Below are 15,094 nucleotides of genomic sequence, written 5' to 3'. Positions count from 1 at the left end.
TTAAATACAGGGGCTTGATAAACAAGGCCTGGGCAGGGGAAAAAAAGAATTGAGAGGAAGACGGCCACAATGATCTTGAGACTATTTTCCCCTCACGGTCATGGGCAGTGCAAAGCCATGAGATACATTTCAAAACATGAAGCAGATGTTTACCTAGACAAAGAAGAAAAAACACACAGTAGACTGAGGCCTCGACTCCGGCGCTTTCTTCAAATGTCAAGTTTGGACAGCAGGAGCTAGTTCCCATTCTTGCACAATGCTGTGGGATGGCTCTTTGCATATATATGTGTGTGTGTGTGTGTTTTCGTTTTTTTAGCTTTTCCTTTATTTCTCAGTAAAAATCCAGATGCAGTGTCTTTGTTTCCACAAGCAGACAAAAACAAGGAAATTGACAATAATCTAAAGCAGTCTGCCTTTTTGGAAACAAATAGCAGAAAAATATATTTCTCACTTTAATGAAATCTGAAGAAGAAAACATGACTTATTACCAGCAGCATGTCTCGCTTGCACAAATACAGCCACATAAAATGATTATAAACCGAAACAACCACGAGGCTCTGTACTGTGAAACCAGTACGCTGCACTCCAGCAAACACGGACGAGACCAACGCAGAAGGCGGGAGACCCCCGGCTCCAAACCAACCAAACCGAACCCCCGCCTGTGACCCCAAAGAAGCTAAAAATTCTAACTGACACTCATCAAAAGTTATTCTTTTTTTTAAAGAAACAAAACAACATTTAAGGTTAGGGTTTGGAGATGGGTTGGGGTCCAACCTCCTTGGGCTGAAGCTCAAGACTCTAAAGTATAATACAGCATAAAGGTCTGGAAACCCCGTCTGTGGACTTGCAGGTTTTGCCCTCCGGGCCTGTGTGACAACACTACCTCTTGTTCAGCAGGGAGACATAGAGCTGTAATCTGTCAGGGCTGGCAGGCCAGGGCCGAGGCCATGTCGGGAGGCAGGAGAGGTGTTAGAAGAGGAAGCTCCGCTGTGTGTGAGGTTAAGTCAGAGGCCTATAGTGGCCGCATGGACGGACTGATAAAAGCCCTGGGGCCACGGCTGTGGCCTCAGCGTTCGGCCACACTCGCTGACACGCCGTGTCATTTAGCCCGCGCTGCCGCCTAACTCAACGGCAACTGCTCATTTACAGGGCAGTGCGGCCTACCAGGAAGAGCGGCAAGCTCTCCCTCTCTCTCTCTCACACACACACACACACACGTTCAGAACATGGTACTGTATATACACATACAAACACATGCTGTGGTCCATGCAGCAGGTTTGTCCAGCAATTAGCAGATGTGGGCTGACATCCATACACAACAAGGTGTGAAGCAGAAACAGAACAGAAACATGCGCACACACACGCACACGCGCGCGCACACACACACAGGTTTCCAGGGAAAGCGAGTGGGTCACATGAGTGACCAGACGGTGGTTTGGGTCTGTTGTCCCATGGCCAGACATGGTCAGTGTGTCACTGGGAGACAGGAGAAAGGAGAGAGGAAGTGAGCATCCCAGAGGTCTGCAAATGCCAGTTATTTGCACACACATGCAGATGCTGTGCTGCAAGATCGCAGCCTAACAGTATGGCTGCACACAGTAACTCTGCTAACGAGAGCCACCACGGGTAAAATAAACGAACTCACATGGAAATATTAAAAATAGTTTGAGTATTTCCAATACGCACATGAAGAGCTATCTGTCTAAGTAAGCACGATTTGCATAGTTTTCCCAGGAGATGTAAACAGTGAATAACGTCAGGTGCAAAGTTCATTCTGAAACTTTCATTTTAGAGCACGGTTTCTTTTTTTGGTACAGTCTAAGGTGTAAAAAGAAAAAAGACATAGAAAATATTTTATCTTTCCTTCATAAATAATAAAACACTGTCAACAACAAAACAGAAAGTTTGAGGCTATAGACCAAATAAAAGAACGTTTGGTGTATTACAGTCGAGGTGATGCACAGCCAAGTGCATGTGAACAAAGTCATTTTGAGAACACAGCTTAGATATGGAGATATGCACATGCATCTTCAATAGAAATGAAGTGACAGATAACACCATGAGAATTTACTCAGTGATGATTCTATCTCATTAATTATGCTCTAATTTGCATCAATATCACCTGATGGTTTATTTTGATATCTTCTTCCCACCGGTCTGAAACAAAATATACCGTAGAAACAAAATCTCTGTTAACTATCTTTTTGCCTGTCGTGCCGCGCCTTAATTTCTCTCGCAGTCTGAAACTACATGAACCATTTCCTGTTTTGCTCATAACTACAGATGAAACTTCCAAATAAATAGTTCAAAATCTCCAAAAATAACACAATATGTGATATGCTATCACATATTGGGCTCACGCCGTTCGGGTAGTACAAGCAGCCACATCAGTGAACACTTTTCCGTTCTTAAATTCAACCCAGAAAATGAAAAAGTGTGAAAACCACAATCAGGTTAAATCGCTTTGCACTTTCACAGGGGAAAGAGACTTCAGTTGCCCGCAAATACTAAAGTTTTATAAAAATATCTTTTGTATTGCATAAGGAAGTTCAGGTTAGAAAAAAAAAGGGACGCATATAATTAATATTTAAAGATTTTGTGACGTGGACACAAAGTTTTATTTTTGCATTATGCAGGTTCAGCTGTGTGAGAATTAAATGTACATGAATATAAAAGAGGGCAAAATAAAGAGAGAAAAAAAGGGAACTTCAAAGGCTGATGGCAGAGGAGAGAACCCGGGCAGAGTCGAGCCGTTCGGCTTCTGATGAGACTAAGATTATGATACTATCAAGTGGTAAGTGAGGGTGGAGGTTTTGCAGGCCCAAAACCACCGGTTCTTACAAACACAGATGTGCCGTGAGTCAGACAAACATAAAACTAGCACAGGACACACATACACAGTATACACAGCATGCTCAGTGTTGTTCGGCAGTTAGAGACAACACTTTCCTGTCTCCTCAAGCCACAGCTATCTCTCATTTTCTATTTCTCCTCATCTGATTCAGTCCTGTCTTTTTCTCTCTCCTGTGTTTGTCTTGGGCTTAATACATCTGAATGTCTCTTCAGCTCCTCTGCAGTGGTTTTTAGTGCTCTTTCTGCAAACCTCAGTGAGCCACAGCGACGCAGGCCGCTGCCTGGTTTGAACTCAAAAGAAAATAGAATATTTCCAAAACTTGGACGACCAATGAAAAGTGAGAATGAAGACGGCGAGTCAGAGAAGAAGAACCATGGAAAGTACAACCCGAAAAGAGAAACCAGAGAAAAGGCAAAGACGATAGGAGAAGACGGGAGGGAGGGGAAGGAGGGTGGGAGGGAAAGGCCCGGTGACCTCACGTGACATGTGACGTGGGCTCCACCACTCACGGAGGGGAGTGTGTGTCTGTGTGGAGGATGGCGAGGAGGATGCAGATAGACTGTGGCTTTTAGCCTTTTACTAGCACTGACGCTCCAGTCAGGCCGCCACCATCGTGGAAGAGAAAGAGACAGACCACGCTAACAAGCTAGCTGGCTAACCTCAGACCTTCAGGCCGCTGACAGACCACCACAAAAGCGGCCCCCCGCCCCCGTCAGCCTGCTTACGCCACCCGGGCACCGTTAGGTGGGGCCCCCTCTTATCTCCAGCCCTGGTGAGTCCACCTCCGCACCTGGAGACCCAAATGTTGATGCCTGCCTTTGTTTAAACTGTTTTTCTCTCAACCACATTTGCTGTTTCTTCTGTTTCTTCTTTCTTTCTGCCTCTGACCCTCTTCTCTTCACTTCTCTCTCTCTCAAATGTCTTGTGGTGCTGCTGCTAACACATGCTGCTGCTCTCTCTGCAAGCTTGTGGCTTGGGATTCCTGTGGTAGTCACAAACCCTAGATTCTTGGTTGCAAAGAGTCTCGGAGCTCCAGGAGTTTTGTCCTCTTGTGCTCTCCTTCCTCCCTTCACTTCTTTTTATGCTACACTTTTATTTTTGTGTTTCAATCCTCCTGTTTCTTGCCCCCCTCTCTCAGAAGTCTGTGGAGATTGACTTCAGCGAGGGCTCCACACCATTCTGGCTTCTCTGTCATGGCATCCAACAGCATCTTTGACTCCTTCTCCAACTACAGCAGCAGTCTACTAAGAGGTAAGTGCTGATCCTGCCCTCTCCACTCTGCTCTGCTCACCCTCTGACCATTGTTTTCAACGTGCAGTGCTGTCAGTTTGACAAAAAAAGCACTGACAGTTCCACAGTGAAATGTGAGAGTTGCTTCTTGTAGCGTTTGAATGCATTTATCTGTCTGTCACGTGTGCTGTGAAATAGGTTCATAAAGGAGGGTGTGATTTGCACAGTAGCTCTCATCTGATATGTCCCATAAAGGCCTCTCAGCTCCTGTGTTTTCTGTAGGCTTGATGGAGTAGCGCCATAATGGGATTCTCACCACAGACATTCATTATCAAGTGAAACTCGGCGCTCTCTCAGTGAGAATACGAGCTCAGAGGCTCCATGTGACTGGGCCCCTTACTGGAACACGGCAATACAATAAAAGAGAAAAGAAAAAACATATTAGGCTCTCTCTGCTTTACTTCCAGGAGGTACTTTTGGTCTGTGCGGTGAGGTGAGTGCACTATGCTCGGTGACGAGCCTCAGTGAAGAAGCCATTTGTTGCCATGGCAATTCCAATCAGGCGGCTTTTTATTTGCAGTTAAGCTCTCGAGATGGAGAGCGAGAGCGCAACGTTTACCTGATTTCAGTCCTCATCCTGTTTATTCCCGTAAGTCGTGAAAAACACTGAGACGAAGCAGCGTTGACACTCGAGTTGTTAATCCGACGGTGGCAGAGTTTTTCTTACAGTTCCTCAAACAGCCACCGAGACAGCCGCTGAGAGGCAATAGGGAAAAAAAGGAGATACCCCCGCCCCCCCAATTAAGGCCTTGTTGCCGTGTTAATTAGAGACAGCCACAGGAGAAGCACTACCAGTTGGTAATTGTTTGCAGAGTATATCTTAAAATCTGCAGAGCCTCACACACTCTGTACATCTGTGTCTCACATGAGAGCAATCCTCTGATATCCTCAGTGGAACCGCAGTGACAGGAGATGATGTTCTAGTGTTCTCACAGCTTCTACACACACTCAGGCATTTATAGTTTCCTCATGACAAGCTCAGGCCCCCCTTTTCTTCTCTTTAACCGCTGGATCTGCATCCCTTTATCTCCTCACCGTTTTACAGATCAGTGTGTCACCAACTTCAGGGTTCACGCCTGCTGTCTTTTAACCTCTAACGTAATGTGCTTTCGGGGGACCTGATTTTCTTTTTGTTTTTGAACCCTAGCAGAGCACTGAGGTGGCAGAAGGAGACAGTAGGTCAGAAGGGTGGGGAAAAGAAGAGACGAGCATTTAAAATGGTGATCAACCATTGGAAATCATTAGTGAACATGCAATATCCTTTTACAATTCGCTCTGTCAGGAGACTGAAACCGAACTGCACGAGAACAAAGGCCAAGACTCATTAAATCCCCCAGTTCAATCTGAAAGCATTTCCAACCAGGACTACCTCATGTAAGCAAAATACCCCAGCGGTTAGTTTAACAACTTGCATTACACAGGCAAAGCAATTTGGCCAATGCTCTCTTTTTTAGACTCAAATCAAACTGAAATTAAGAGGAACGGTTACAGAAAATCAAGAAGACTGTTAAATGTCTGGCTTCCTGAGCTCTGACTTTAATGCAGTGTGACGTGAAGCTTATGGAAATACTGCATTCATCTCCTCAGATGTCAGGAAATACTAGCATCTTATTCATTTAGAAAAACACAGTCATCCAAGATCATTCTGATCTTTAACATGTCTTGTTTCAAATCATGTTACATTTTCATTGGAGCTAAAAGGAAACAAAGACTGTAACAAAAATATCAGCACCATACACAGACGGTTTCGGTCTATAAGTGTTATTTCGGTAACTTTAGATATTTCAACCGATCTCACAGAGCAGACAGACGACACATGTGATGTGCAACATCAGATGCACTTCGCGTGAGAAGCGAGAGGACGCCTCACCTCAGAAACCTCAGTCCTCCGCTAAAGTTCATGGAGACACAAACACACACTGAGACACACATGAGCGCACAACACACGCACAAAGGGAACAGACACCGTTGCTCTCGTCAACTTTAACTTTGTATAGATCACAAGAAAAAGCTAATAGTCTGATAGCCCGTTGTGAAAGAAACAGGCAGCAACGGGGAGAGCTTTGCGACATGGTAATCTGATGCAGACTCGCAGAGCTGCTGCAGTTTGCTGATAAAAACCACAATGAGGCTACACCTGCTAACCCTTACACATCAGCACCACTATTTAATCAGAAAGCAGCATTTCTGAGACCTTTTGAAAAAAAAAAAAAAAAAAAAAAAACTCGGTAGCTCCTAAAAAAAACACTGGACTTTCCCCCCGTGAAGCAAGGTTGTATAAACTTTACTGACTTTTCCGATCCTTAGTGCTGGCAGCGTTTGCATCAGGTGGGGTACCTGCCTTACAGCAGCTGTGTGCTGGGTCATTTCCTTGGCTCAGTAGCTGTCACCACATTTCCCTCCACTTGGAAGGGCCGCTGTGTTCCCTGCAGGCTGTTTTACATTCAAGAGTCCCATTTGATTTTTTTTAACACTCTTGGGAGCCAGCTCCCTTTGTGGCGGAGAAAAAGGCCTCAGTTTATTAGGGTGGGAATGGTTTTATATGTTTGGCTTATTGAGTTGCGTGAATTGAAGTGAAGGCTCGTATGTGAGAATGAGTTGTATTTTCGAGGCTTCTGGGAGGTGGTCTTGTTTGCTCTACAAGTGTTAGAAAGGGGGAAAAGGCAGTATGAGAAAAATACCCTTTATATGCATCAAAATGAATCATTCACAGAGGATAAAACTTACGATGAATTTCTGCCTCAGAACCACTGACAAATAAAAAGGCCTTATACAGTAGCTCAAAAAAATGGCTATAAATTTAACTGAACACATAGCCGGCCTCTGCTGAATTTATTAATAACAAGTCACATGGTGAATGTTTTTTTCTCCTCTCTTAAATTAACATGCTTGAATGGAGCCCGTTCAAAATCCTGCTGAGTGCGAGGCCCCCGAGTGACGCCAAAACAAAAAGACTGGCTGAGCTGGCTGAAATCTGTAACAAGATATTAAGAGTTCCAATATTTTAAAGTGAAAGCAAATAATAGAAAACGCATGACAGCCACAGAGCGGCGAAATCCTGTCTCCAATTTAGCCCAGTGTAATATCTATTTATAAAACTCTGAAGGCATATTGGATGGAAGCAGCGCTCTGGACTTGATTAGGGCTGTAAATGTTTTTGGAGGTACTTATTTACTTTTTGGTCCGTCTCGCTGCTTTCACCGGCTGTCAACACAACGTTATGGGGCACACTTTTAGTGGGAGGGGGTGGGGAGCGGGAGGGTTGCCAGTAAGATGGCTTCCAGGTAGAGCATGCAGAGGGGCGTGCTGATTATGTGGTCGACTAATCCTAAACGTGCCTCCGCCCTTGCAGACTTTTGGCTGAAAACAGCGGCTCTGCACTGGTCAAGGTTAAAGCTGTGTTAAGTGTAGTAGTAAATACAATTTTCTGGTGGTTAGCAAGCGACCACAGGGGCCAAATTCTTTGCAGCCAATCTGATAATATGGATTTTTGTTTTTAAAGGTTTCTCCGACTTTAAAAAAATAAAAAAGCGCTCTGAAAGGTTGAGCAACTTCTTTCAATAAACACTCCCGGCATGTTTCTGTGAATCTGCTGGAAAGTAAACTGGAGGTGTGCTGGCTGCGAACCGGCATCCTGCGAAGGGTGCAAACGATCCGAGGCTGCTGCGCGACTCGGCTCCTCGCACGTTAAACTCTAATCTGACCATGCATTGCTGCTGTGAAAGCAATAAACTTCCTGCGGGTGTGTTACCGAGAGAAATCTGACGTTTGAAGCAAGAGAACTGAAAATGCACTATAGTCTTATATTTTTTAAAAAAATGACTGAAAAATTTCCTGATATGATGCAAGTGATGTCAGAGGAATTTATGATGTCTAGACCAACTTCTTCGGGAACAAACTATATGTCTGGAGGAAAATATGCAGACTTGTAATTGGATAATGAGGTGGAAATGATCACAATATAAAACTCTCGAGCTTTATTTCTAAAAAGTAATGCCCATACCGGATGAGTCTCTTCAACTTTGGTGAGTCATCTCTTTACGGTTAATTTGCTTCGCTTACGAGCTGATGATATTTCATACGTTAAAATGATTAAATCCAAACTGTTATTAGACTCTTCATGATCTCATTCATCCTGCACAGCGGACAGCTAAATTAAGGAAAAGCTCCTCTTGCAATTTGGCTATTTAATTTTGTTTTAAACCTACGCCCTAAACCACAGGCCGGCCTCACAGCTTATTACATGGTAAGGCTGGGATTGCAGAAAAAACAGGAGTATTATTGTTAGCTAATTTATGTATTATTAACCTAAATTTATGCAGCAATTATGCCGGTGCATGGAATTTGCTTGCAATTTTCGGCAAAACTGGAAATAAGATAAACAATTCTTAGTAAAACCTGAAATAAGCATTTGTTTCATCACAGGCTTAGTTTGCTTTCAGGGATTTGGCTACAATTAGAGAGCCGTGTCCTGCGCTTGACTCAGATGAAGAGGACTTGTTGTTCGGACCCCTCCCTTTGTCGTTAGGCTGATGTTGTCGACAGCATCTCTTCTGCGGCAGTAAAAGAGGTGAAGCAAAAACTGCCTGTGACTAAGCACAACGCCGATTCCTGCGCACTTTTGTTTTTGACATTACAGTCGCATTCTAACCCACAAATTACTTTAATGGGCAGGCATGGGTCTGCGCCGCGGCACATAAACTGACTCAAACTTATGGAGATCCCACATGTTCAGAAACATATCAGCAGGCAGAAACTTCTAATTTTTTTTTTTAAATGAAATGGCGAGCAAAGAAAGAGTACTTTATCATGTGTGAAAGGTTAGCAAAGATCTAAGGCTCAGAGCAACTCATTCTGTCACCATCAGAAGGATTAAAGGCAGTGTTTTTCACAGACAAAAATCCTTCCTCCACACTGAATCTTCACTTCATTATGACCAACTTTAATCATGCTCAAAACATCCTTATAGCCTATCCTCCTTCCCATAAGCAATAAAGAAAACACTTAATTACGGTGGAGGAAAAATGCAGATAATGATAGGATGTGAGCGGCTGCAGGCAATGAAATGTTTTCTGATTCTCTATTTTCCTCCATTTTCCCAGAATTTTTTTTCTTGACTTGTTTACATACAGCTAATTGTCATTGCTGCAATAAAACATGTTTTTTGGGTTGCTTCTTCCCTCCCCTCAAACATAACTTTAACCACAGGGAATTGATTTTTGTGGAAAGAGCATTTCAAAAATGGGATTTTAGTTTTCTCTCAGGCTCATCGGGGGAAACGGATGAGTAACGATGCTGCAGTAACGCGCCAACTAAATGTGCTTTTTGTCTTTAGCACTGAAGAGGGTGGGGGTGGGCGAATTGGGAAAAAAACCCAAAACAAAGACGTATTACTATGACCAACATATTACTGAGGAATTAGTCAGACATCGTGGGAAAAACGTACTGTCTGAGATGTAATGACTGATATCACTCTCACATAGTATTGATACTGCCAGTTAGCTTAGCTTAGCAAGTGTGGCAAACCTGCGTCTGGCTTTAACAGTTTTATTTCATAGCTACAAAAGCTAAAGAATAATAATGACAATTGGCATCATGTGTCTGACGGCTCTGTGGTCAGATTCTGTGTCTTTTGAAGCGCTCAGCGACGAGGAAGTCGCAGCGTCTGGATAAGAAACAGTCTGACACTTGCCCCCCTCCCCCCCTTGTAAAAGCCAAAATTAGTTTTACGCTTTGTTTCTCAATTAAGTTTTTTCTTCCAGTATATTTCCCAAAATGTCTGACTACTCGTTTAAAAAAAGATGTTTCCTTAAATTAATTTAAAATTACTATCTACTTCCTCCACAAATGCTGCCCGTATATTATTCCCGTATTTGTCTACATTGTGAAACTTCATGCAGAATTAAGATAACGATCTCCTGTCCCTGTGCTGCAGCAGGTTTTTGCCCTAAAGTAAACTCAGGGAGCCTGTACTTTCTCTGCAGCTGCTCACTTCTGTATTATTTCAGTAGGAAACACCATGCCAGGGATTCCCCCTCAGCTGTGCAGCAGAAGTGGCCCCTCCATTTCTTCTCCTTAGTCTGTCTGCACTGAGGTCACTCTGTCTGCTGCAAATACCGTTCTCACGATCGCAGCCGTCACGAGCGTAAACGTACAGACCGGCGGTGATGTGTATAGGCTGCGTGCACGCACATATCCAAGTCCACCGCCAGACTCCTCCCCGTGCTGACTCAGAGAGGACCGTGCATGTCAACATGATGACTTTGACGTTTTCCCCGCTGTAAATGCTGTATGACCTCACCATAATAGCTGGTCAGGACTAACATATGGTCTCCTGATGCCTTAGTCCAGCAGAATTACCCACATGGTGACTAAACACACACAGGACTTAACAGGAAAATATCAGCAACCGCCTTCATGATTTTATAAGGTGTTGCAAGCTTAAAAAAATATTTAACCGACTACTGTGTACTGTGGTTACTACTGTAATGTCGGGACTGAGATGGTGGTAACCAAATAAGCATTTCCTGTGAGACTGTAAAACTTTGAAAATCTTGTGACTTGGAAAGAGACTCAATTTATTTTATCCTGTTAGATATGAAGTGTTGTAGAAGTGGTCCCCAACATCTGGAGTTGGGCTGCCCCTAAAGCTCAGTAAGAAGGAGTCAAGAAACCTTTTCAAGAAATGTTAAACTACATCTTCATCACGATGTGTGCTTTCAGTTATCAAAATGTCTCATTCTACTGGTGGTGGTCAGAGGGCCCGGTGGCGCCAGTGTCCGGCAGCCTCGCCTCTGTCAGTGCGCCCCAGGGTGGCTGTGGCTACAATGTAGCTTTCCATCACCAGTGTGTGAATGTGTGTGTGAATGGGTGGATGACTGAGTGTGTAAAGCGCTTTAGGGTCCTTAAGGACTAGGAAAGCGCTTTACAAATACAGACCATTTACCATTTACATCTATCCATCCATGAGCTGAAGACTATTTCGGCTGAATTCGGGTAAGAGGCAGTGAAATTGAGACAACGCCTAAACCACTGTCTCAGGTATCAACAGGAACTGGTTTACTTACTTTTAGTTGCTACTCTTTATGTTTAGTCATCAATTTCAGATTCTTATCAATTATTTTAGGCAACATTTCAAGATGGTTTCTTCTGTCTAGCCCTTTCAACCACGAATCCATACCGGTAGCTAAGAATTTTCCAAATTGTTATTTAGAATTTTAGCTAGCTCTTTCAACATGGTTAGCCTCTAATTAGCCACAATGTTAGGTAACAGTTTCATCTTATGTATGTGTACTTGTAGTAAGCGATTTCAAGTGTTTTTTAGCCCTTTTTGACTATTTGTTATATATTTAGCATCTTTATTTTGGTCATCTGTTCATTTGTTAACTTTTTTTAAAATAGCTAATCTAGTTTCTTGCTACATGGTTATCTAGCTGATTGGTTAAGGCTACGTTAGATGAAGTTCTCAGCTAAATGGAGGCATTCATCTTTCCACTTTTATAGTAAGACAGCCGAATCTGTTAACACTGCCAACCTGGCAGAAAGACGTGTGTGTGTATGTGTGTGTCAGACGAGCCTGATGGACGTGAACACAGCTTTTCCCCTTTAATCAGCGTGATGACATAAGAGGCAGACAGCAAGCCAGTCTTTCAGTCAGTATAAAGTTTGATTAACCTAATCACCAGGCAGCCAGACTCGAGGCTACTGATTGGGTTTACAAACGCTCCTTGTCATCGTTGTGTCATTAGCTCGTCGTTAGCTGTGGCCGCCTTGACGTGGAGCAGCGACATGCCGGGCGTAAACACAGCAATCAGGGGATTAGAGTGCAGTTACAGCAAAGCCTCGATGGACGCCTCAGGCTCTGAGTCAAAGAAGGGAAAGTCCTGCCTTACTATGCAAGCTCCACGTGGCCGGGGTGCTAACTGTACTCGGGCAATGCCACTGCTGATTAGTGATGGAGATGATGAGAGGAAACATTCAGTCACTTCAGACCCGCGGATGGTTTCCTGGAGTACAATTATACCTAGTATTTGACTGGCGTAATGACTTGAATGGAAGGACTCTAGTGAAAATACGTTTTTGCCTTCAATTGAGTTTACTTAATCTAAAACTGGGAATCGACCCAAAAAAGACACACAGACACATGGCTACATGCAAGACTGAGTGACATTTGGAGATAATTCACTTTCTTTTGGATTACTTTGTAATCAATCGCAGTGATTGACAATAATCATTTACTGTGCAAAAGATTAAATTTATGAGGGATGACAGTATTATGCATCTAAGTGCTTTCCAAAACTGTTTGGCTTGCAGGCTGAGGGCCACCACACCCTTGTTTCCTTACGATGAAAAGCCCAGAGGGCCAGTCGAGTACTTTCCAAGAGTTGTCTCACGTTTGCAGAGGAAAGTGGCATGGACACTTGTCAGGAAACCAGCGCCGGGTTCCTGTTCAAATCTGGTCGAATTCTGCAGTGAGTCAGATGGTGCTCGGGAGGCTGACCCTCTGAAGAGGGAAATAAATGCAAATTCAATATTTGGGGGCTCTTTGAAGTCTCTCTGCACTTGAATGAGTGTGACAGAACCTGGAATGACCCTCGAGAGAGAGTCCCTTCAGCGACGAGAGGAGCTGGAAGAGATGAACGCTGATGACAACAGCTTAAAAGTCAAAAACATGAACATTGTCTGGATTTGTGTGTCCCCGTAAAGCGACTTTGAATGTGTGCACATGCACAGCGAGCAGTGATGACTAAGGCTTTTGATTTTAAATGCACAACACCACTAATAACAAAACATTCGTGCGTTTTGCCTGTCAGCATTCGTGCCGTTCGTGTCACACGTTACATACCTTGCCGTGCTCCTTCACAGTTTAAAGTAACAGAAACCTCGTCTCAAAAAGTAAAACATGTGGCTTTTGTTGCAGAGAGGAATGAACAACAGCATTCCATGTGCAACCACATCAAAGGTTTCCCTCGCCATGGGGCTAAACGAGGGCAGACTGTCTTGCTCGCCCCTCCTGTCACGACTGCCACTAATTAACCAGATATTAAAAGTGACACTTGCTCTTCATCAGCTATACTTCTCTTTAGCTTTTAAACATGTAGCGTTTCTCTTTGAGAGCCATCGAGTGGGGACCGCCACACAACACGCACAAAGAGGCATTGTCTGCTGGTGAAAATGTGGTTTACAGCCTCTGCTATAATGGCTTGGTGGTTGCTGGAAGCCATGTGCACTTCCTAATATTCGGCTCACATGCGATTTCATTTTGAGAAAAAGCCGAGCTTTTGGGCTTTGCTTTTGTGCGAGCGGGACGCCTCACAACTTATTTTCTGAGCTGACGGGCTCCTTTACCCCCTCCCTACTCTTCACCCCCTTTTCCCCTCTCTGGTGGCGCTACTATATTTGTGTGGGATCTCCAGCGATGGAAGAGTAGACGCAGGCTGCGTTGCCAGTCAAACGTGTTTGGGCTGTCAGACTGAACGGCTTCCAGCGCTGCGATCTGTCTCCTCTCCTCGCCAGTGGGAGCTGTTTGATCTGACAGAGAGACTCCATTAGAGACACAGGGAAGTTCAACTGCTGGGAGGTTGGATGGCTTCAGCAGTCAGAGTAGCAGCCCAGAGAGGAAAAGGTTTGCACACACAGTCTGGTTGCAATCTTGGTGTCTGTGCTGTGTATCTATAAATGTCTCTGAGTATTAGCTGTCCTTCTAGTAGGTGTGTGTGGTGACACAGCCGGGGCTGACATACTTTGGGGGCTCTGTTGGGCAAAAGGGGGCGATGACGCGGTGAGTAATGATATCATAAACGTGTGTCGCTGCTTTGCTGGGCTGAAATGACAGACAGCCGGAGAGCGAGAGAGATTCTCTGCTGAGGCAGTATGAAGTGAAGCAACTAAGCTGTGTTGGGTTTTTTCTTCTGCACACACACCATAGTTTGCCCTCGGTCTCACGGTGGTGATGACCTCATAAACCCGAGCCACAGTCCAACAGAGTCGAGTAGATGTTGGTGTCAGCGTGTTGAAAATGGTAGACGATGGTTAGCATCAACGCGCATCATTGGTTCAGCCACAGACCGTCACTGCACCGCCTGAATTTAATGCGGCTGCAACTTCCAGTAATCAGGAGGAACTCGGCTCTCCGAGACAACTTTACAAACAAGATCAGGGGATTAGAGTCGGACTCGTGTTAATGTCACCTGCTCGCACTGTGCGATACCTGGTAAAACGGAGAGAGGCAAGTGAATTGATGTGGCTCCTGTGAAAGATTTGTCTGCCGATCTGTGTGCGGCAGCTGGGCTCTGGCACGGCTCTGGCACCGGGGCTGCATGGCAGTTAAACTGTCACTGTCAGGAACTGTAAATCTTTTGCAGAAGGTGAATGCAGCAGCATGACAGCGGCACAGGTGTGTGTACACAAGTGTGTGCGTGTATGTGTTTACCACTCACACTACTACATTTGCTCGTCTCTTTTCCTGTCTGCCCGTGAGGAGAGGAGCACTCTCCAAAATTTCGGCCACATTTGGCAAAGTCAAAGTGATTGAGGACAGTCCGTGTGTGTGTCTGCATGTGTGTGTGAGAGAGAGAAACTGTAGGGGGTGGGGGTGCTGTCACTTTGGCAACACAACTGCACATATTGCAGCGATTACCACAGCGGAAAAATGTTTTTCTGCAACATGCAATTACTACAGATTACAGATTGCCGTCCTTGCATCAGAAGCTCTCGCCAGAAAAGGAGAAACACTGTGCATTTGTGTGCATATGTGTTTGTGTGTGTGTGTCGTTACACACAAATAGACAGAGACACGGAGACAAAGAAAGATGAGAAATGATTATAGCTCACACTAAAAACCACAACTGAAAAAAATAGGGGAGTTGACGTATTTATGGGTCTCATTTAGATTTAAAAGTTATACTGACTTACTCGGGTAAATAAAGAAAGAAAAAAATGCAATCTGTC

General features: G+C 44.4%; 1 protein-coding gene across 2 annotated transcripts in view; it reads left to right on the top strand.

Annotated features, from left to right (window-relative positions):
• The first annotated feature begins 3,471 nt into the window (after positions 1-3,471).
• Positions 3,472-15,094, top strand: part of runx3 (RUNX family transcription factor 3) — a 48,766-nt gene continuing 37,143 nt past the window's right edge. The window contains exons 1-2 of one of the 2 annotated variants that reach the window (XM_085390715.1): positions 3,472-3,626; positions 3,993-4,105. In XM_085390715.1, the coding sequence (XP_085246841.1) occupies positions 4,048-4,105 (58 nt within the window). In that variant the 5' untranslated portion in view covers positions 3,472-3,626; positions 3,993-4,047. Of the gene's footprint in view, positions 3,627-3,983; positions 4,106-15,094 lie in introns of those variants that run through there. The other variant, XM_085390714.1, reaches the window with a different exon arrangement.

This window comes from Rhamphochromis longiceps, linkage group LG19 (genome assembly GCF_057381845.1).
Source record: "Rhamphochromis longiceps isolate RC_006_pf linkage group LG19, R_longiceps_female_GT1.1, whole genome shotgun sequence".
Classification (NCBI taxonomy): domain Eukaryota; kingdom Metazoa; phylum Chordata; class Actinopteri; order Cichliformes; family Cichlidae; genus Rhamphochromis; species Rhamphochromis longiceps.
Note: the sequence above shows the minus strand (reverse complement) of the source record. Positions and strands in the feature narration are given on the sequence as shown.